Source organism: Xiphophorus couchianus, chromosome 24 (assembly GCF_001444195.1).
Source record: "Xiphophorus couchianus chromosome 24, X_couchianus-1.0, whole genome shotgun sequence".
NCBI lineage: Eukaryota > Metazoa > Chordata > Actinopteri > Cyprinodontiformes > Poeciliidae > Xiphophorus > Xiphophorus couchianus.
Window position 1 is genome coordinate 9,840,620 of NC_040251.1, and position 22,080 is coordinate 9,862,699.

Here is a 22,080-nt window from a genome sequence, read left to right on the forward strand (position 1 = left end):
TCTGTATCAGCCAAGCTGCTTCCCTTATGGGCTCTTTGCAGCTGCTTTGCTGACGTCACAACTGCATGCGCAAATGCGGCTCTCTTTTTTCCGCTTTGAGTTACCATGACAGCTAGAAAAGACAAAGTTGTATTTCAGACGCAAATAAAACAATACTATGCAGTTTGCTGTCTTCCTAATATAATGGGCTTTTAAGTTTTCATGGATTTCCAAGCGATCCTGAATTAACACTAGGAGGGCCAGGTTTTTAAGACCCTCCTAGTGTTAAGAAGACTGTGGCTTGTAAATATTCGTCGCTACCAGTTAAAGCTAACGCAGCACAGCAAAGTTTACAGCCTTCACTTCACTCCGGATCAACTTCTTCAGCCTAAAGACGAAGGTAAAGGAGCCTCCTGTGTTATTTTCATGGAATCACTTCTGTATTCAGCCTGAAAGAGTTTATGGGAACCAGAGAGCAGACCAGAGCCAGACAGCAGAGCTACTGATCCGCCTGTACAAACCGCTGTAAACACCGTCCTGCTTCACAAGAATCATGCAAAACTAATAAAGCGAAATAACACCGAGACCTTAAGTAACACAGCCATATTTTTCTAAAATTAACAACTTTGAACCTGAACAGTCAGCTGAACTAGAACTCTGACACCAGAGCTGCTCTACTGTTGTGTTTCCTCAGGCTACAGAAGAAAAAAGCCCGAACCGTAAAATCTCCCGTTACTTGGTCTCTGACACTAGCGACAATAAACACACGTAATATACTTGAACATAAGGTAAAAACATTGTCAAAAAACATAGAATGGATGGAAAATGTTTAGGCTAGATGTATTTTTTTTACAAGAAAAATGTCAGAGAATATTGCCTACTAGCATAAGCTAAAGCTAATGTTAGCCACAAAGTTTAAAGAAAGTAAAGTTCACCTTTGTATCTGTGATTGTATAACGAGGCGAACATCTTAAAATCTTTCTCCAGCTTAGTTGTTGGGGCTTTGGATCAATGTACATCATTAATTGTTACCTTGGACAAGCCCTGCAAATACCCAGAGTAAAGGGCCATTTCTATAAATCGGAAAACGATGGAGCCGCTTTTCCCTGAACCCGGAAGCTGACGTGCAAAGAGCCCTTTTACTGTATCACTCGCTTCATGTGATACAGTAATGTTACACGCACAGTTGGTGACAATAAACACTGCACATTATATAGATAAGCAAAATGATGGAAAATCAGTTCATATATTAAATGTTTTTTAACCATTTTATTGGCGACTTACAGACGGGAGGAGCATGCTCCCATTGAATGGCAACCAGTGCAGTTAGCAAGAGGTTATGCAATCCCAGGTGAGTCTCAGCTCATTTCTGCCTCACCAGCTTCTCTTCCGAGCATGTTAATGGGAAATTACGAAAATTCAGCGATTTTGAAGAAAAAATAATCAAAATTGGTTAAGCTAAATGAAAAATAAATACTTTATAGTACAAAACACAGGGTGAAAATAATCTAATTTATCTTATTATATTGTTCTTCCATGATGACAGGTGAGGCTCTGCTTCACCTGCTTCCCCTGACCTCACGTCACTGACTGCTACTGTTCTCCGTCACCAAAGTAGATGCATTTTGTGGATGTACTTTGACGTAGGATGTAGTAGTTTCTTTCCACCAAAAGTCTTGTAGTTTAATATTTTACTCCAAGTTTCATGCATACATCCTCACTTAAATCTTAAGAATTTTAATAAAAAGCAAAAAACAAAAATAGCAAGCAAAATACTAGTTTATATCAAGCAAACCTCTTACATGTAGTAATGTAGTAAAAGTAAATTCATAAATTGATTTACATTTACAGTTTACAAGAACATCTGCATGAGTCTGCATAAAGGTTCCATCATACATTATCTACACTGAAAAGTTTGCAAGAATGCTGTTAATTCCAGTGTTTTTTACATTTTGTTTTTCACTTTAAAGAATAGTGCCAAGTTGTCAATATAAGATAAGAAGTCACCAGAAATTTGAAATTGTTCCTCTGTGATATCAACTGCGGCCCTATTGAAATTAATCTAACAAAACCTGTTTTGTAAATGTTCTACTATTCCTTGAAAGGGCATTCAGTTTGGATAAAATCAAAGTTCATTACCAACACAATGTCACGAGGAGTGTTTTTTTGTCCTTTTTCTTTATGCCCGCCACCTGGGCGTAATTACCACAGCTGTTTTGTTGTTCGTGATTGTGTTTTGTTCTCCGTGTATTTAAGTTCACCTGTTGTCCCGAGTGAGTTGTGGGATCATTGATGTGACTCGCTGTACTCTCGGTGAGGTTTACATTGGATAGTTACCAGTATTGGCGAAATAAAGAGGTTTTCCTTTGAACGGAGCTGAATTCTGGACTCATCTTCTTTCACTAATGACGGCACACGACACACAAAAGTTAAAGTCCAGTTATCGCTAACCTAGATTAAAAAAGTCTTCCTACCACTCTAACTTATCCTGGTAAAAACCATCCCATTGTTCAACATTTTGATGTAAACGACCATCTACCACTGTGGAGAGAGAAGTGGCGAGCAAAAGCAGTTCAGAAGACCAACGTCATTGTTCACAACTTCTCCTTTGCTGATTGACCCCAGGTTGAAATTTTGTTGGATAAATCCATCTCAGTGGGAGAAATCCCAGACAGAACAGTGATGGGAGATGAGAATTGAGTGGAATTGCATAGGAAAGCAATGAGCAAGCTAACTAACATTACTTTTATCAAAAATAGACTACTTCCTAAGGTTCTTGTTGTTATCATTTAAAGCTTTTGTTTACTTAAACATAGTATTAGATTTTAAAAATCTTTGATTGATAACAGACATGCGCATCATATAATGCTTGTTTAAAATGCTACTGACAAAGTTCTGAGATTTAAGTCTGACTCCTCATTCTTTGTAGTAGTCATACTTTGGATATTCTCTTTGGTTTGGTGCAAAGATAAAAAAAAGCAACCAAAAACTGATTTGTTCTTATTTAAAAAACAAGTTCTATCCTTCTCCCGTCCAAGGTCCGGAAGATTACCATGGTTGTTCAGATGACCTGTTCCCATTGTAACCCACAATTAGCAAACGACTTTTATTTTTGCGGGCCCACTTCCTGTGTTGCCCGAACGCTGCTAACTTATTTAAAGCCACGCCTCCAGTGCGCAGTAAAAGATCCTCACCTGTTCCACTGTGATTGTGGCTTGCTGTTGGCGTCTTCCTTAGGAATTCCTCAAAAAAATCTTTGAACATATTGATTTGATTGCTGGGTGAGTTTATTTGTTAACAGTGTTATTTGTTCTATGTGGTACTTCTGCTCAATTGCTCATTGGAGCGTTGTTTTATTAGAATCACTGGCATTGTTTACCTGGACCGTCACCAGGATTCTGTTAGTGCTGATTGTGGCTAAGTACGCCCCACTCTCTTCAAAAAGGTAACTTGTTGCTGAAGTTTGTGCGTATTCTGACACCTTTACATTGATGCCGAGGCACTGAAGTTTAAACTAAAATTGATCAGAACAGAATGTAGCTACACTTAAATTGATATTGCGCAGTATATTTATTTATTTATTTATTTATTTTTCTTCCCTCACTCTGCTTGAGTATTTGACAATTAATTTATTTTATTTTTCTTGATTGATATTTTGGAAGTGCACTTTAACTTTAGTACTTTAAGTTTAAATTGATTAGTTGAAATATGATAGTTTTGTTTTATTTAAATTATGGTTAGTTTAACCTGATTGAAATGTCTGTTTAATTATTAGGAATCTAATTATTGCATTTGCATTTAGTATGCATAAACTAGATGTTTAAATTTAATAATTATTTCCTTTGTATTATATTTGTTTCTGATAAAACACTTAATGGGTTTTCTGACCTTTTAGGTCGGGTTTTTTTTTTCCACCTGTCGGATCAGATCCTCATCTGGATCGAAAGATGGCGAGCTAGGAATGGACTATGGACTTTATGATTTGGACAATCAATTTATTCTGAGTCAATTCTCATGTGTCTCATTGTGTTATTGTAATTGTATGTTTTTTTATTCAAATCACTTAATATATATTCACCAAAACTAAAAGCACTGCCTCCTGTGTTTTTTCACACCTCAGGCTCCTTAAAAGGCCACTCTTCCGATGCTGCTTATGTAGCCGCAGTTAGCTGCCTAGCCCATAACTGTTACATTACTTTGGCGAGCTAGCCAGGAGCCTGATACTGTGAATGTTTTGGTGAATGTGTTTTGTGGTTTGGTATTGAAATATGGATTTCTTTGACCAAGTTGGTATCAATGTTGCTAATTCTGTCATCATTAGTGGTGTAACGAACACTCAAGCAGATGATGAGATTGTCAATCTTTTACGTAGTTATGGTGGAATTAAGGTTTTTTCTGTTACTGCATGTGAGAGTCCATTTTATAAAAACCTGGCCGTTGAATTTACTAATTCTGCAGATTTGGAAAAGCTAAAATCGCTTTTACCATATGTTTATCCATCTCAGGTTGCAGAAGATGTTATATTTGTTGTTAAATTGCTTTCAAGAGAGTGCCCTGCCACAGTCACAGTGGACACGACCTTACCTCCTGATTATCTCCATGAACTGAAACGTATTTCCCAGCAGAGTGGACAATCATTTGATGACGTTTTGAGAGGAGTTTTTGAACAAATAAGTGCTCATTTAGGAATAGCGGCTACCGGAGGGGAGCCTGATGGGGATGATGAAGGGGATGGTGATGAGGAGGATATTGTTGAAATACTTACCATTGAAAGAGAGTCCAGTCAGACTCAGCCATCTACTCTTCCCGCAAACCAATCAGATCAGTCCACCACCTACCAGCAGGGACCACAAACTCAGCCTAATCCAACTACAAATGTGGGGCCGAGAATTTTCCTCTCGGGGACTGATCTGAATCCTTCTGGGGTTCAAAGGGTTGTTGTCGAACACATTGTGCGCAGAGATGATGTAAATCTTCAACCTCTGTCTTCAGTTAGACTACGCACCTTTTCAGGAAGACTTCCAAAACCTCAGCATGAGGCAGATTATGAATCCTGGAGGTCTCAAATAGAACTCTTAAATGCAGATCCAAGTCTAGCACCTTTACATGTTACAAGGCGCATTTTGGAAGGTTTACTCCCTCCAGCTGCTGACCTAGTGAAGGGTTTGGGGCCTGGTGCCCTGCCTGCAACATTTTTGCAGGTACTTGATTCTGCATATGCCACTGTTGAGGATGGAGAAGAATTGTTTGCAAAATTTTTAAACACGCTTCAGGACCATGGGGAACGACCATCTTCTTATCTGCAGAGACTCCAGTTGGCTCTCAGCACAGTGGTGAAGCGTGGTGGGATTCCAGCCACTGAAATTGACAAATATTTGTTAAAACAATTTTGTAGAGGTTGCTGGGATAACAGCATGATTAACAAACTTCAACTAGAAAAGAAAAAAGACCAACCACCTCCTTTCTCAGAGCTTTTATTAAAACTCAGAACAGAAGAAGACAGACAGTTGGCAAAAGAGATGTTAATGAAAAAACATATTCCATCAGTCAAGCATCGTGTCAGTGCACAAGCTCACACTACCAGTTCATGTTCATGTAGCCATCTATCAGACTCGGGTGCTATCGAAGACTTAAGGAAGCAAATGTTAAAGCTGCAGAGTCAAATGTCAGCCCTGCTGTCTAAGGACTCTAATTCTGCTAAACCAGAAAATCAGATGAAAAAACAGAAACCAAAATCTGGCCAACCTAGTAATAGGCCAAAGCCCTGGTTCTGTTTCAAGTGTGGACAGGATGGTCACATTGCTCCCAACTGTTCCAGTCAGCCAAATTCCAGTTTAGTTGAAGAAAAACGCCGCCAGCTCAAACACAAACAGCAGTCCTGGGACAAAAGTAAGCCATTAAACTAGAAGCAGTTCTTACTGAGGGACAAGTGGGAGCTGCAACTAGTGAATGTCCCCACACTACAGACTCATTTTCACATTTTTCATTACCTAAAGGATTAGTGGGCACAAGGAGTACTGGTGAGGTGAAGATTAAAGGGATCAATTTTCATTGCCTCTTGGACACAGGTTCCCAAGTCACCACAATTTCACATTCCGTCTATAACACCCATCTATCAGATCACAAAATAAAACCAATAAATGATCTTTTGGAGATAGAAGGTGCAAATGGTCAGAGGGTGCCTTATATCGGATATGTGGAACTCTGTTTGACATTTCCCCCTGAGTTCACAGGAGAAGAGATGGACATAAACACCTTGGCCTTGGTTGTTCCAGACCTGCGATCATCACAACCCCCTGTTCTGATTGGCACCAACACTTTGGATGTTGTGTATAACCAGTGCTGTCAGTCACAGTCTGAGTTCCATCCTGTGCCTTTTGGATATAGAGCAGTGCACAAAATTTTGGAGATAAGGCATAAACTAACAACAGATGACTATCATGGCATTCTAAAAATGCAGTCATCCATCCCACAGGTCGTTCCTGCACAGAAGATTGCTGTGCTGGATGCTCTTCTTATTTGCCCATTACTGCAAGGTGAAAAAGAAGTAGTTATTCAGCATCCAACCTCTTTCTCTCTACCGGGTGGTTTGATAGTAAAATCTAGTCTTTTTGATTTACCTCCTGTACAGCCTGCTTCTCTGCCAGTGGTGATCACTAATGAATCTGACCATGACATTGTGATTCCAGCCAGAGCAGCCATCGCTGAAGTCAGTACCATCCAAACCATTCTTCACAAAGAGCAGAGTGTGCATCAACCTTCCTATAGTTCTGAGCCAAATCCAACCAAATTGAACTACAACTTTGGAGATTCGCCACTCTCAACTGAATGGAAGCAACGTATAACAACCATGCTCAACAGTATGTCAGATGTTTTTTCAAAGCATGATCTTGATTTTGGTCGTACAGATAAGGTCAAGCATGAGATCAAGCTATCAGATCCCACTGCTTTTAAACAGCGACCAAGACCCATCCACCCCCTAGATGTGGATGCGGTACGTAAACATATTCAAGAACTGCTGCAGTCTGGTGTTGTACGTGAATCCAACTCACCCTTTGCTTCCCCCATAGTTGTAGTGCGGAAGAAAAATGGTGCAGTACGGCTCTGTATTGATTACAGGAAGTTGAATGCACAGACCATCAGGGATGCATATGCTTTGCCAAAGCTGGAGGACACATTTTCAGCACTGTCTGGCTCGACGTGGTTCTCCACACTGGATTTAAAATCTGGTTACTACCAGATTGAGATGAATGAATCAGACAAAAATAAAACTGCATTTGTCTGTCCGCTTGGATTTTATGAATTTAATCGTATGCCTCAAGGTGTAACTAATGCTCCTAGCACCTTTCAACGCCTTATGGAGCGGTGCATGGGAGACATGAATTTAAAAGAAGTGCTTGTTTTCATTGACGATTTAATAGTGTTTGCACCAACTCTAGAAGAGCATGAACTTCGGTTGAAGAAAGTTCTTCAACGCCTGAAAGAATTTGGATTGAAGCTGTCAGTTGAAAAGTGTGTTTTCTTTCAGACATCTGTTCGCTACCTTGGACATGTAGTTTCAAGGGATGGAGTGGAGACAGATCCAGACAAGATTTCCACCTTAACATCTTGGCCGGTTCCTCAGAATTTAAAAGAGCTCAGATCATTCCTTGGTTTTGCAGGGTATTATCGCCGGTTTGTGGAAGGGTTCTCATCAGTGGTCAAACCTCTCAATGAGTTAACAGCTGGATATCCACCCTGCCAGAAAAAATCAAAACAGATGAAGTTGCAGCATTACCTTGACCCCAAAGAACCCTTTGCTTCTCGCTGGACAACTGCTTGCCAGCAGGCCTTTGAAGAGGTAATCCGGAAACTCAGTACAGCACCAGTTCTTGCATTTGCAGACCCAGGTAAACCCTACATATTACACACAGATGCTAGCTCTACTGGCCTTGGTGCAGTTTTGTACCAAGAACAGGATGGGCAGAACAGGGTGATTGCATATGCCAGCAGAGGTCTGTCCCGCAGTGAAAGTCGATATCCTGCCCATAAACTTGAGTTTTTGGCCCTCAAATGGGCAGTTACAGAAAAATTTTATGACTACCTGTATGGATCCGATTTCACTGTGGTTACAGATAGCAACCCATTGACATATCTGCTAACTTCTGCTAAATTGGATGCTACAAGCTATAGATGGCTTTCTGCTCTTTCAACTTTTACTTTTAAGATCATTTATCGGGCTGGCAGGTTAAATGTGGATGCTGATGGTCTCTCTCGGCGACCTCATGCTGAAGAGGTGGCTGATCCTTTGTCTCTTAAGGAGAAAGAGAGAATATTGAAGTTTACTGAACAACATCTGGAACATCCATCTTGTATTTCCATTGACCAGCACTCAGTCCAAGCAATATGTGACAGGCAACTGGTGTACAGCTCACCCAACCTGGACCAGGTTGTTGCTCTTGTGCAAACCCTCTCCATTAACACTGACAGTTTACCAGACAGTTTTGTTAATGATCTACAGTTCTCTTCACCTGTTGTGCCATCTTTCTCTGAAGGTGAAATTGCTGACAAACAGAGAGCCGATCCAGTCATTCAGCACATTATTGCTCAGTTGGAACGAGGGGAAAACCCACCGCCATTTCTGAGGGAACAGCTCCCCGATCTGCCATTACTCCTGCGAGAGCTTACACGCTTGGAGCTCCATAATAATGTTCTTGTCAGGAGGAGGAATATTGGAGGTGAGCTTACTTACCAACTTGTACTTCCAGAGGAATGGCGGCCTGAGGTCCTCAACCAGCTTCATGACCAGATGGGCCATTTGGGCACAGAAAGGACTCTGGATCTCGTCAGATCACGGTTCTTCTGGCCACGAATGGCAGTTGATGTCTGTAACAAACTCAAGAACTGTGAGAGATGCATCCGAAGAAAAGCACAACCTGAGAAAGCTGCACCACTTGTTAACATTAAAACCTCAAGACCACTCGAACTTGTCTGCATGGACTTTCTCTCCATAGAACCAGACCGAAGCAACACCAAAAATGTTCTAGTGATAACTGATCATTTCACAAAATATGCTGTTGCCGTGCCAACCCCAAACCAAAGAGCCAAAACCGTAGCAAAAGCGCTATGGGAGAACTACCTTGTCCATTATGGAATGCCAGAGCGTCTCCATAGCGACCAAGGGACTGATTTTGAATCTCATACTATCAAAGAGCTCTGTCAGATCACAGGAATCCAAAAGATTAGGACCACACCTTACCATCCCCGTGGCAATCCTGTGGAGCGATTCAACCGAACACTCTTAAACATGTTGGGTACGCTGCAAAAAGAAGATAAAATTCACTGGAAAGATTTTGTGAAGCCATTGGTACACGCTTACAACTGTACCCGAAATGATGTCACTGGATACTCCCCATATGAATTGATGTTTGGTCGGCAACCCCGCCTTCCTGTTGACTTAGCTTTTGGACTGCCTGTGTCTGAAAAACCATCTACATCTCATTCACAGTATGTTGAAAAGCTCAAGTCACATCTCAAAGAAAGTTATAAGATTGCAACTGAAAACGCTGAGAAAGTCATGTGGAAGAACAAACTCAGATTTGACAAGCAAGTCACAGCTGCAGAACTCTCAGTTGGAGATAGAGTTCTGGTTAGAAACGTCAAACTGCGAGGCAAGCACAAGCTCGCAGACCGGTGGGAATCAGACGTGTATATTATTCAGAAGAAAGCCGGCACTCTTCCAGTATACACAGTCAAACCAGAAGGCAAAGATCGTCCCATCAGGACCCTCCACCGTGACCTGTTGTTGCCTTGTGGCTACCTGTCCCCAGCCTCTAAACCAGAACAGATAAAGCCAACAACAGCCATTGCACCTGAGACTTCAGAAAATGTAGATCTTTTAGACCCTGAAAATGAAGAACTGTTTTTATTTGACTTACCTGATTTCTCCAGCTCCTATGTCACCAGAGTTACAACTGAGGTTGACTTACCTGCTCCTGCATCTACTGTCGCTCCTCTGCCTGTGGATCCGCCTGGCCAGCATCCCCAGAGCTCTTTGGAAGAAGAGGTTGGTGAGGAAAAGGAAGTGGAGTCTGGACCTGAACCTATTGCTGAACTGGACATGGAACAAACAGCTGAAGATGGAACAGATTCTGATGACTCAGAGCCTCTCGTGGAAAATTCCTCCTCTCAATCAGGACCTGTCTCTCCTCACCCAGAATCTGCATCCTCTCCAGGACAATCCAGCATGTTAAGTGATTCTTCTGCTGCAAAACTCTCCAGCCCAGATCCTGAACCACCTGTCAGACGCTCTACCCGAACACATCAGCCACCAACTCGTCTGCAGTATTCAACACTTGGTCATCCACTTCTGCAGAGCATCCAGACCCTGTTTCAAGGACTCAGTACAATCTTTACATCTGCTCTGGACCTGGATGAGACCTCTGTGACCTCTACATCATGTGACAGTGTGGTGTGTCACCAGCCTGTTGCATGTACGAGGCCGCACATGAGTTTAGGGGGGGAACCTGTAACCCACAATTAGCAAACGACTTTTATTTTTGCGGGCCCACTTCCTGTGTTGCCCGAACGCTGCTAACTTATTTAAAGCCACGCCTCCAGTGCGCAGTAAAAGATCCTCACCTGTTCCACTGTGATTGTGGCTTGCTGTTGGCGTCTTCCTTAGGAATTCCTCAAAAAAATCTTTGAACATATTGATTTGATTGCTGGGTGAGTTTATTTGTTAACAGTGTTATTTGTTCTATGTGGTACTTCTGCTCAATTGCTCATTGGAGCGTTGTTTTATTAGAATCACTGGCATTGTTTACCTGGACCGTCACCAGGATTCTGTTAGTGCTGATTGTGGCTAAGTACGCCCCACTCTCTTCAAAAAGGTAACTTGTTGCTGAAGTTTGTGCGTATTCTGACACCTTTACATTGATGCCGAGGCACTGAAGTTTAAACTAAAATTGATCAGAACAGAATGTAGCTACACTTAAATTGATATTGCGCAGTATATTTATTTATTTATTTATTTATTTTTCTTCCCTCACTCTGCTTGAGTATTTGACAATTAATTTATTTTATTTTTCTTGATTGATATTTTGGAAGTGCACTTTAACTTTAGTACTTTAAGTTTAAATTGATTAGTTGAAATATGATAGTTTTGTTTTATTTAAATTATGGTTAGTTTAACCTGATTGAAATGTCTGTTTAATTATTAGGAATCTAATTATTGCATTTGCATTTAGTATGCATAAACTAGATGTTTAAATTTAATAATTATTTCCTTTGTATTATATTTGTTTCTGATAAAACACTTAATGGGTTTTCTGACCTTTTAGGTCGGGTTTTTTTTTTCCACCTGTCGGATCAGATCCTCATCTGGATCGAAAGATGGCGAGCTAGGAATGGACTATGGACTTTATGATTTGGACAATCAATTTATTCTGAGTCAATTCTCATGTGTCTCATTGTGTTATTGTAATTGTATGTTTTTTTATTCAAATCACTTAATATATATTCACCAAAACTAAAAGCACTGCCTCCTGTGTTTTTTCACACCTCAGGCTCCTTAAAAGGCCACTCTTCCGATGCTGCTTATGTAGCCGCAGTTAGCTGCCTAGCCCATAACTGTTACACCATTCACTCTGCCAAGGGCTCAGACTGAGATGGGAAAAAGGTTTAAATGCTCTGTCTCTCATAAGTGGAATCATCAAGTTAGTCTAACCTATCTGAAACATTGTGTAAGAATTGTCAATATTGGATGTTAATATTTTGATTTTTGATCAATTATTTTGTTTGTTTGACTGGATTACAGTACATGTCACTGCTCTCATTATTAGTTTCTTATGGATTTTTAAGCTGCTGTCACCACTTTAAATGGGACTCTAAACTCTGTGGGTCTCTCTTGTTTAAATAAAAAAGGAATTTTTTTAAGTTTATTGTGCTTGCACAGATTGGTATTGAGGATATGAATATTTTCAGGTCTTGAGTATGTGTACTGCTGAAGTATTGTACAGCAGTATGATTATTACATTACACTGGATAAAACAATCATTCTGCCCAGTTGAGTAAGTACAGGCAAATACTGAATCTTCATGTGTTCTGAATACCACAAGTTAATCAAGTTATGTGGAAGATAAACTGCACTTTTGAAAACTAACTGACCATTTTTACTGTCTAATGTAAGTCTGATGTGGTGTAAAACAAAACAAAATCATAATAAAATATATGAACAGTGTTTTGTTTTGTTCTGTTTTGAAATACATGTTTCACCTGAAGGACTTGCACCATGCAGTGACAGGAAGCACTGTTGCCTCATAGCAAGAAGAAGGTTTGTTCATATCTCAGCTGGAGCCTTTTTCTCTCAAACGTCTGCCTGTTCTGCATGTGAATGAGTAGAGAATATGAAGACAAGCATGTCAGATTAAATCGTCCCGCTAAATTGACCTTAGTTGTCAGTGTGGGCATGGTGGTGTGTATCGGTGTGTGTGTGTAATGTGATGGAACTGAGTAAATCCCACTCCAATGTAAAACTGCATAGGGACAAATAACTAAAACAGATAAAGATATGTTTGGAAAATTCCTGCTAATGGATGACAGACCAACTTGTGTTTCAATTTGAATCACTTTTTATAGAAGTAACCATAGAATTAAATAAATTAAGGTAGTGTTAATTACATTAAAGGCTATGGATTTTTTATTTTTCATGATTAAGGTTATTTTAACATGGAACTAAACTGTTTTGGAATCTGCCGCACTCTGACAAGTTGTCAGCTTGATGGTCAAAAGGCCTGTTTATCCAGACTAAGAGTGTTGTCTGCAGCAGGTGAGACACTGACAGCTCCACATAGCCGCATTTTGAAGGAGCTGGAACATTTTTTAATGTCATGATGAGCAGAATGTGGAGGGAAGTCAGTGTGCCATTGACTTATTTTAGTTGATAATTCTGTTTTTAGGGATCATTAAAACTCAAGTCTTTTCTTTTTGCATTATTTATTTTTGTGTTACAGGCATATTGCTTTCATTTATATGTTTACATTTAACAGAAGTATGAAAAAAACTTGACTTCATGGCAGAGATGCTTCCGGCTGGACTTGTATCGTTGAGGGATTTTACCAGTCATATTTGACCAACTTCAGCATCTTAAAAATGTCCAACAAAACTTCACATGTTCTTAAAATCCCTCTTATGGTCTCCTTCCAACAATAATCCCTGCGCAAACGTTGTCAAAATGTCCAACGGCAGCATTGAATAAGATTCACTATTTTCTGCTATCACTATGCTACAGAGCCCTTGGATTTTCATCTTTTGACAGCTTTTTAATCTTGTGGGCACATGATAGAAAATATCACAAAGGGAACTTAAGGATCTCTTTAAAAAGCTGTAACAAAGAAACATTTTTCTCGGCTCATGATGATTTGAAATGCTGCAGAAGAAGTCATAAAATTAAAATATAATGTTTCTATATTTCTCCAGATTCTGGATGAATCAGCATTCATTTACTCTTTCAACTTTTAAAGGAGATGGTACATATATGTATGACCATTAGACTGTTACTAGGGTATGCATTGGTTTATAGATTTGTATTTGATTACACAATCAACAACCCAAATTGGTGGTAATTGTACAAAATCAGCTTTGACATCAATCATACCCACCACACTGGAATTAAATAAAACCCGGAAAACTTCTGCCTCACTAATTTATGCTCTCACAGTTTCAATTCAAGCAGTTTCAGCGTGCACCCTTTGAAAGTCATGGAGGAACTGACAGATCATCCCGAACAGCTCCTGGGAGTCCTGATCCAGAGGTTCTCCAAATTTAACCTACACATAATAAAAAAAACAAAAAAAAAAACAAGATTACTTCCTTGAATATTCAGCTTGACAGCAATTAGACTTCATGAGACCTTTGGGTCTGCAAAAACAGTTTAAGAATTAATAACTACATTTACTTTCATTAATGATTTGGTGTCTGAGTAGTGCATGTTCTTTCTGTGCATGGCTTTCTGATGTAATTAGCTCATACACTGCTACAGCATGCATTCATGTTCTTGAGTGCACTCATACAATGAGGAAGTTATGTACTGCCTAATTAATACTTACCCTGCGGTGGTTAAGGGTCACTGGCATTGGAATTTCTTAAGTCAAATTCTGTCCTGAAAGGGTCACAGTAGCAAACCCTGCTAATTGACTTATCGAATGCTGTTGCAACAGCACAGTCTGGAGTTCAGACCTGAGCTCCTCTGATATTTATTGTACTTTTTCCTCTATTAACTTTTATAAATTAAAAGTAAAAATGAACTCTTCATAACGGAGATGAAAATGTATTTAGTTAACATGCTGACTGTCTTGCATTGAGCTCAAGAAAAGCTAAAGCAGGGACATCATTCTTTATAAATACACAGTATGAACAATATCAAAGATCATTCAACACTGCTGGATTCCTTCAGAATAAGATCCTGCTTTGTATTCATAAAAATATTCATAAGAACCTGCTCTAAAAGCAATACTCTGTCAGATACATAATTCTCAATAAAACAAATTGTTGCCCTTTTGCCTTTAACGTTCAGCCCTTTAACCATGTGCTAATGGATAAATGTTACAAAGGCAGTTTCTAAATTGTGTCCAGAGTTCTTGTTGTACTATTTGTAGTGGAATCATTATCTTCCTCTGTATAAGAAGGAAATATTTTCTCATATACCTGATATTTCTGCATGATTTCATATTTCTGGGGGAAAAAAACAACAACTTATTCTTGTATAACACTTTGTCGAAACTCCTTTCATTATGTTAACTTCTTTGGACTCAGTCACATGTGTCCCTCGCATCTAAAGACAGGTATTTCTGGTTATTTTCTTCTGAAAAAAGATTAGATAAGGTATTAGATAGAGAACATCTGTGAGGATCAGTTGGCAAGTCTTGCTAAATACATCTTTGACTAGGCCATTCTAACACATGGATATTCAATCATCTAAACCAGTTCATTGTAGATATATAGGCATGTTTGGGGTTGTGGACATTCTGGAAGGAAAACCTAATTTTCAGGTTTGTTACAGCATCTAACATTTTTTTTAGCCTTTGATTTTAAACAAAAAATATTTTTGTGTTTTAGTTTTTATTAGCCCATCAATGTTCTTTAGAAAAACTGCAGGCAAGAAGCAAGTCCATGCACATCATCACTCATGTTTCCTTGACATTTCCTGATTAGTATTTTAAACTGCACAAAAACCAATGAAATATTTTTTTCTGAATATTTCTGTACACCATTTTTAGAGGAGATTTTTCCTTTTTCTTAAAAAAGAAAAAGGAAGATGCCAAATACCAATTTGTGCTAAGACATTTTGCAGAAGTATTAAATAGATGACTCATTTTAAATTGATAAGGTCTGTATATGTTTGGACAGTAAATGTTTCAGATGATCTTTTTCCCTCATGCATAATAAAACACTGATGCTGTGTAAAAGATTCTCCATTTATCACAGCCCTATTGTCTGTGGATACTAGAAAACAAAATTTGAATATTTTTATGAAATGGAAAAAGAAGCACAATATCCTTATTTTATTTAAATTGAGTTGTCTCAATTTACTTTATTTTTATGTGATAGATAAAAGAGAACATTGCAAACTTATGCTTATCTGCTTAAAAATGCAAAACACTTTATGGAGATTGCATCCAATTATGTATTTTATGTCACATTTAGTGTCAATACATCAAATTTTTAAAAAAAATATTTGAGAATTTTTTTACATTTTATTTGTCCCTAATTCCCTGTTGACAATATCCACTATTATGTCAATGACATGTGACAAAATTTTTCAGATTCTTCTTTTTCCAAACTAAAAGGTGCTTTCCACACAAGTTGGTCTTAACTGTCCGCTACATCTTTTAGACACGTCCTTATCCTCAGCATTAGCACACAGAAAACGGAATACTAATGGCCAATGGGAAAACAAATAAGCTCCTAGGTTGCTACCATAGCAAAGGTCAAATGTTAAAGTGACAGGGTCATGAAAATCTATGAGAAATTAGACAGCACTTTTCAAATAACAAGATTCCAGTGGCAAAATGCTGATGCTCAAACACCAGAAGGTATGATTCCATATTTTGGCCACTCTCCCCTGTGATTAACATACAATTCTTTCCCTGAGGAAAGTTTTACAGTTAAAGGTCAACCTGTTAAACGTTTTAAATGTCACAGCTATTGTGCCTCCATTACTAATAACACTGGGAAAACTGATTCAAGATAATGCTGATGTAGCACTTAATAACATTACATTTTAGTGTGAAAAGTTTTGAATAAAGGAAACAAAAAAATACAGTATCTTGTTACCATTCAGATTAATTGTACTTTCTACTTTTTTCAGCTACTGCTTTATGATTTTTTCCTACTGCTATTGAATATCTACCTGGTCATTCAAATGCATAAACGGAAAAGCTGCCTAGGGCAAATAATGTGACAGCATTATCTTCTATAACTAAAAATAATAATAAAAGTCTTTCTCAGGCTGTTAATTTGTCTTTAGGTATAGTAAATAAAAAAATATCAAATTGTTATATTACAGCAAAACTTGCTGTTTTTAGCAACAGTTTGCAACTTAAGTGAATCAGAGCTGGAGACACAAAGACGCCAAGACTTATTAAAGCCGATTTTTGATTAAGATGTTACAAACTGGCTATAGTGGTCTGTTAAAAGCATTGTGAGAAAAATTAGGGAAAGGTGGGGCCTACAAGAAAGCTACTTACAAACTGCTACTCATCTTCTTTTCTACAAGCTTGCTGAGTGCTACTCTGAGCTCAATTTGCTAATTTGGCTTTTGTGAAACTGCCACTGTGTAGCTACACAGTGTAGATTTTTTTCACATCATTAACTTGCTTCAAATGTTACTGAACCCAGCTTGGAAAAAGAATGAAGTGGCTGAGCAGGAGTAGCATTGAAATTATTTAAAAGAAAAGCCTTGTTAGGTACTCCTGTGGTGTCTTAATTAAAAAACAGGGGCGCAACTCCATATTTTTGTGGTGGATGCGAACATATCTTCGGCGCCCCCCCATATATCGAATGATGACTGAGGCCTGCTCTTGCTTTGAAATATCAGGTGTGCAGTCCAGTTCCACTGCAAAGTACTTAGAGGACTTGATCTTGGCAGATATTTTACTCAAAACACACTCTGATATTGAATCTAAAAATTCATTCTGAGTGCACCATGTCAGATATCCAGTGGTTTGTTTGGAGACAGCCTTTCTAAGATGCTCTGCCAGTGTTACATCATATCGCGCTATGAGCTCAAGGATTCCCAGAAAATTTCCATTTTTAGGATTTCCTAACTGAGAATTTTTCCCCCTTAGTGGCAAGTTTCTCTCTGCAAGGAAAAGTATGCAGTCGATAACTCTAGTCAACACACTTCTCCAGTGTGCTTTTTCAGCTGCCATGGTTTTCTGCAGTTCACTATCACTAGTTTTACCTAGGCGTAAGCGAGATGCCATTTCTTTCCACGTCAGATAAGCATTTATGTGAGAACTACTGGTTTCATGGTGCTTCAGTGTTTTTGAAAGACATCGCCAGTTATTATACCCCTCCACAAGGCATGTGTCAAGAACTTTAGCTTCACCAAAAAGCTTACATGCAAAACAATAGACTCTGTTAGTATTTTTAGAATACAGTAACCAATCTCGTTCAACTTTCTCTCCATTAGACAGTAAACGAAAACAGTATGCTTTGGAAAAACACCTCTTATTCTTCTCTGATCTTGGATATGGACAATCAGAAACTTTCTGTGGGCCATTTACAACCATGTACTACCTAAATGTGTCCCCCATTTTGTGTGGTAAAGGCCATTCAGATGGTTCTTCTGAATAAAGCCTTGTCTCGACTCTCTCCTCCGCAGCTCTGTGCTTCTCTCTCTCTTCATCATCTAGTCCTCTCTGCTCTTCCTCTCCCTCATCTGCACCTTTCTGTTTCTCATTCTCTTTTCTCGTGGTTGACTCACCATGACTGCCTGCACTAATTTTCCCCAAAAAAGAACACGATCAAAGATGGTCATCAGAAACTCAAACCATCATGGTATATAGGTTTTTGTTGCTTTCCTAATGCCTACCTGATCTCATCACTTGTCTCCTCTATCACTGACCTCATGTCTGTCTCCTTCATCCCTTGTCTGTGGTGTTCTCCACTAAGTCATGTGGTCAAAAAAGCATTATTAGTTGTAAAAATTACAGATCTTACCGTTTTTAAAAATAATGTTTAAAAATTTGTGCTTGAGATGGACTAGTTGCTCCCTCACTTCCACCTGCATTAGACCAACCTGTTGCCTTCCCCTGTCTGTCCTGATTCTTCCTCTTTCATCATCTTCTCTTCTTTCTCTCCACCATCACAGCTGAATGACATCAATTTTGTGTTAAATAGGCTTAAAACATACAGCAGTCAAACTACAATAGAAATTAAACTTTAATTTAAATCATCTCCTTGTTGGATAACAGTTACTGATTGGACATTACATCTGATCTGACTTATCAGATACATCACAACATCACTGTAGTGGTATTGAATAAGACATTTAAACTCAAGTGTCCCCCTGCCAAAAAGGTTGGTAAAATAGGTCACCAACCTTTTTGAGTTTAAGGGCTTTAGTGACTCTGATGACTAATTTGTCTGATACACGCATGAACTTGAACAACTCATCTTTAATTAAAGAATCCATAATATATATGAGTGAAAAAATGCACCCAGGAGGGCTAAGTGTTGGACCATAGCTGGGCACTGCCGCCACAGCAGCTTTAGCTTTCCTGTGTTAATATTTCCTGAGTTTTATTTCGGTCATTCTTACTTAGTGCGCGGTTATGTGTCTGTGACAGGTTTATGTATCAGATATTCATAGAAATACAAAACAAATCGCGTCCCTTAATGGTTTAATAGGGGAGGCAACTTTTAACAGCCAAATATGGGACGATTCCGTATTAGGCTAGCTGCTAGCTTTAGCTAACTTGATTATTTACAACCCTCCTGTCCTGCTAATACACTGACGGTACTTACCTACTATCTTTCAACCACATTGAAAGGCTTTTTTTCATCCCGCCAACATCTTTATCCTTCTCCCTTTTCCTTTTTCTGTTTTGCGCCCCGGACAGCTTTTTTTTCTGCCGCTCCATTTTGTCAAGTGCACTACGAGTGGTAGTCTAAAATAAAAAAAATAAAAAAAACGCGCCTGCATACTCTTAGGGGTGCGTGCACAGCCACCTGCATGGGAGGAGCAGAGGGGCGCCTAATCAGTGCTGTTCCCCTGTTATTGATCATTTCATTCTGTTAATTATAGAAAATGCCAACAAGAAAAAAACATTTTTCGAGACGGGGTTTTGGCGCCCCCTCTAGTGCAGCGCCCCTATGCGTTGCATACCCTGCATACCCACTTTTTGCGCCACTGTTAAAAAATATGTGACCATCCACACCTGTGAAGTTTGAGCACTGATCACTATGCTATAGTGATCAGGAAAAGCAGTATAGTGATACTATAAAGCCTTTAAAAAGTCTTTGTTAAATTAGAAAGCAGATTATGAAAATGCATCATTTTACAATTTCTTTTAGACCAAAGCAAGATGTGTTGCTTTTGCAGATTTCTTTGGGGCTATGTCATGTCAGGCAGATTTTTTTTTAATTTTATTTCTTGATTATGCAGGTCTGATTGTAGCTACTGACAATCGATAAAATGAATGTGGTTATTCACCGTTATTGTGGCAAAAGTAACACTAGGCAGTTTAATAGATTTTTCAATGATAAATTTAATTATTTCAAAACTGTATTTTGTAAATAACTAGGGTTATCATTGTCTAAATGAAAAGTTCCCTGATAATCACCCTAATCCAAGTCCCATTGTGGCAAAACCTGTCATGATGTGCGGTAGTTGAGTGGTGAGGCAGACGCAGTAGACCCAGGTTATGGAGAGTAAATGGAGATTTAATGATGAACAATGCAGAAATCCAGGCAGCACAGAGTGAGCAGAGCTAGTAGCTAATCTCTGGTAGCAACTGGTAAAAATGCAAACTGACAGCAGGCAAGACAACTACACAAAGTCTAGACAAGAACAAGGAACACAGCTGGGATTAAATACACAGGGAGACCATCAGGGGAAACAAGGAACAGCTGTACTCAATCAAGGGCTAGACGGGACAACACAGAGACTAGAAACCTAAATAAACACACAGAAAACCCAAATCACTGCAAAAACTAAACATGGAGAAATGCATTATACATTTTCTCTGGTTAAGTCCTTTTTTTTTTGCCTAATTACATTTCCTCCAAACTCAGAACCTCTCTAAGGAGGCTTCTTTTAAATCATCTAACCTTCACTCAGTTTATGCAAATATTAACCTGCCAACCTTTCCAAAACGGAAAGCTTGCTTTCAGGAAGTGTGATATTTGCACCCAAATCCACCGAGTGGTTTCTGAGCTTTGCTCTGTGATTACTTTAACTTGGAAAAATCCATTGAACCTTTATGACACTGATTAAGTCCTCATAACAGATCTTCCAGGTTATAAAGGAAGTGAGCACTGGCTGTTAACTCTATTAAGCCTGGCCCTCACCCTCAAGCACATTTTTTTTTAAATCTATTGTAATTTGAACTAATTGAAGAGTCACAACAACTCATGTTTACCTCACATGCATGGCAGTAAGTAGGTCTTCCAACTCTCAAACACCAAACGTGGACATAATTTTTGTTGTTGTTGTTGTTATGGCTGTTGTTGTTTTCTAGTAAGCGTACCTCAGCATTTGCACAGGCAGCTTTCTCATTCGAAGGTATTACAGAATGGAACAAACTCTCAGAAAATCTTAAGCTTTCCACTGACATGAAGGACTTTCTTTGTAAAGTCACAAAGCAGCTCTTAGAAAACCAGCAGAGTTCACATTGAAAAATAATTCTCTGCATTAGTGATTACAGAGCAGAAGTTTGGCATTAAGTATTGATTATGTCATATTTTTATGACCTTGTACAGTGATTGTATGTAGGCTATATGGAGACTTTCAGTGAATGTTTTATCATATTCGACAGTTTTTTTAGCTCATGGACTGCAGACGGAAACTAGCTTCAGCTAAATCTGGTGCAAAGTGTCTGTCATTAATGTTTTTTTGCATGTTGTCCTTATTTTTGATAAACTAATAAGCTAAACTAAACATTCAATATGCTGTATACTCTCTTGGCTAAAGTTAAGAAAATATGAAAACCAGTTGTCCTGAAATCAAAATGGTACAACTTATTTGTTTCTATTTTGTTTTGTTTTTCTGGTGTAGCTTCTAGGCGCTGGTACACTAATAGATTTGAAAGACCCACTAATAGTTTGTTGAAGCTAATTTAGAAGCAATCTGAACTCAGAACATTATCAGGGGATGACTTTGCCCAAGTTTCCTGATGAGTTTTGTGGAAAGAATGCATAACTCAATAAAGTCAGAAGAAAAATGTCTCGTTTACAAACTATTTCCTGTCTTTGTGCCGAACTGAGACTTCCAGGTGCTCATGGTTTTTACTATTAAATCCTTAAAAGCATGTTGAAGCTCATTTAACTATTTCTTGAACTTGCAAAGGTTTCAGAATTTTTTGTTCGAAAGCCACCAAAAAAGCTCATCCATCAGCAGATAAAAAGAGCTATATAGAGAGATGCTGACAGTCCCTCTGCATCCACGTCTATGTGACTGTTTGGAGTGCAGAGGAGACTTTCAGTGGGTGTAATAATAACACAATTCCCTCGCAGGCCTAAAGCTCCATCTTGCACTATCATATCTCAGTGTTCAAATACAGCAGGAAGGGTGAGTGGACTCTATGATGATAGATTGTCCTCAGACATACAAAAGTGATGAGAAACTTGCAGCTACTTTTTGTATTGATTGTTTTTTGTGGAAACTCTATAAGAAAAAGCCATAGCACCAGTTAAGGTGTCAGAAGCAGGACTGAGCTGCAGAAGCCTAATCGTGGCGGTTTAGTGAGCAAAGAAAATGTTCTTCTTAATAGAAGGAGTGATGAAAGATTACAAAGGGAGCAGCGATTCCACTAAATCTGATATATGTGACAGAGGAGTTTGCTTTAAGGGAGATTTCTTGTTGAGATGAATGTTCAGAGGAGACGGCGGTTCACA

At 38.8% G+C, this 22,080-nt stretch overlaps 1 protein-coding gene across 1 annotated transcript in view; it reads right to left on the reverse strand.

Annotated features, from left to right (window-relative positions):
- Nucleotides 1–12,937: 12,937 nt before the first annotated feature.
- Nucleotides 12,938–22,080, reverse strand: part of LOC114140873 (formin-like protein 13) — a 52,983-nt gene continuing 43,840 nt past the window's right edge. The window contains exon 17 of the mRNA XM_028011163.1: nucleotides 12,938–13,787. Coding sequence (XP_027866964.1) covers nucleotides 13,686–13,787 — 102 coding nt within the window. The 3' untranslated portion in view covers nucleotides 12,938–13,685. The remainder of the gene's footprint in view (nucleotides 13,788–22,080) is intronic.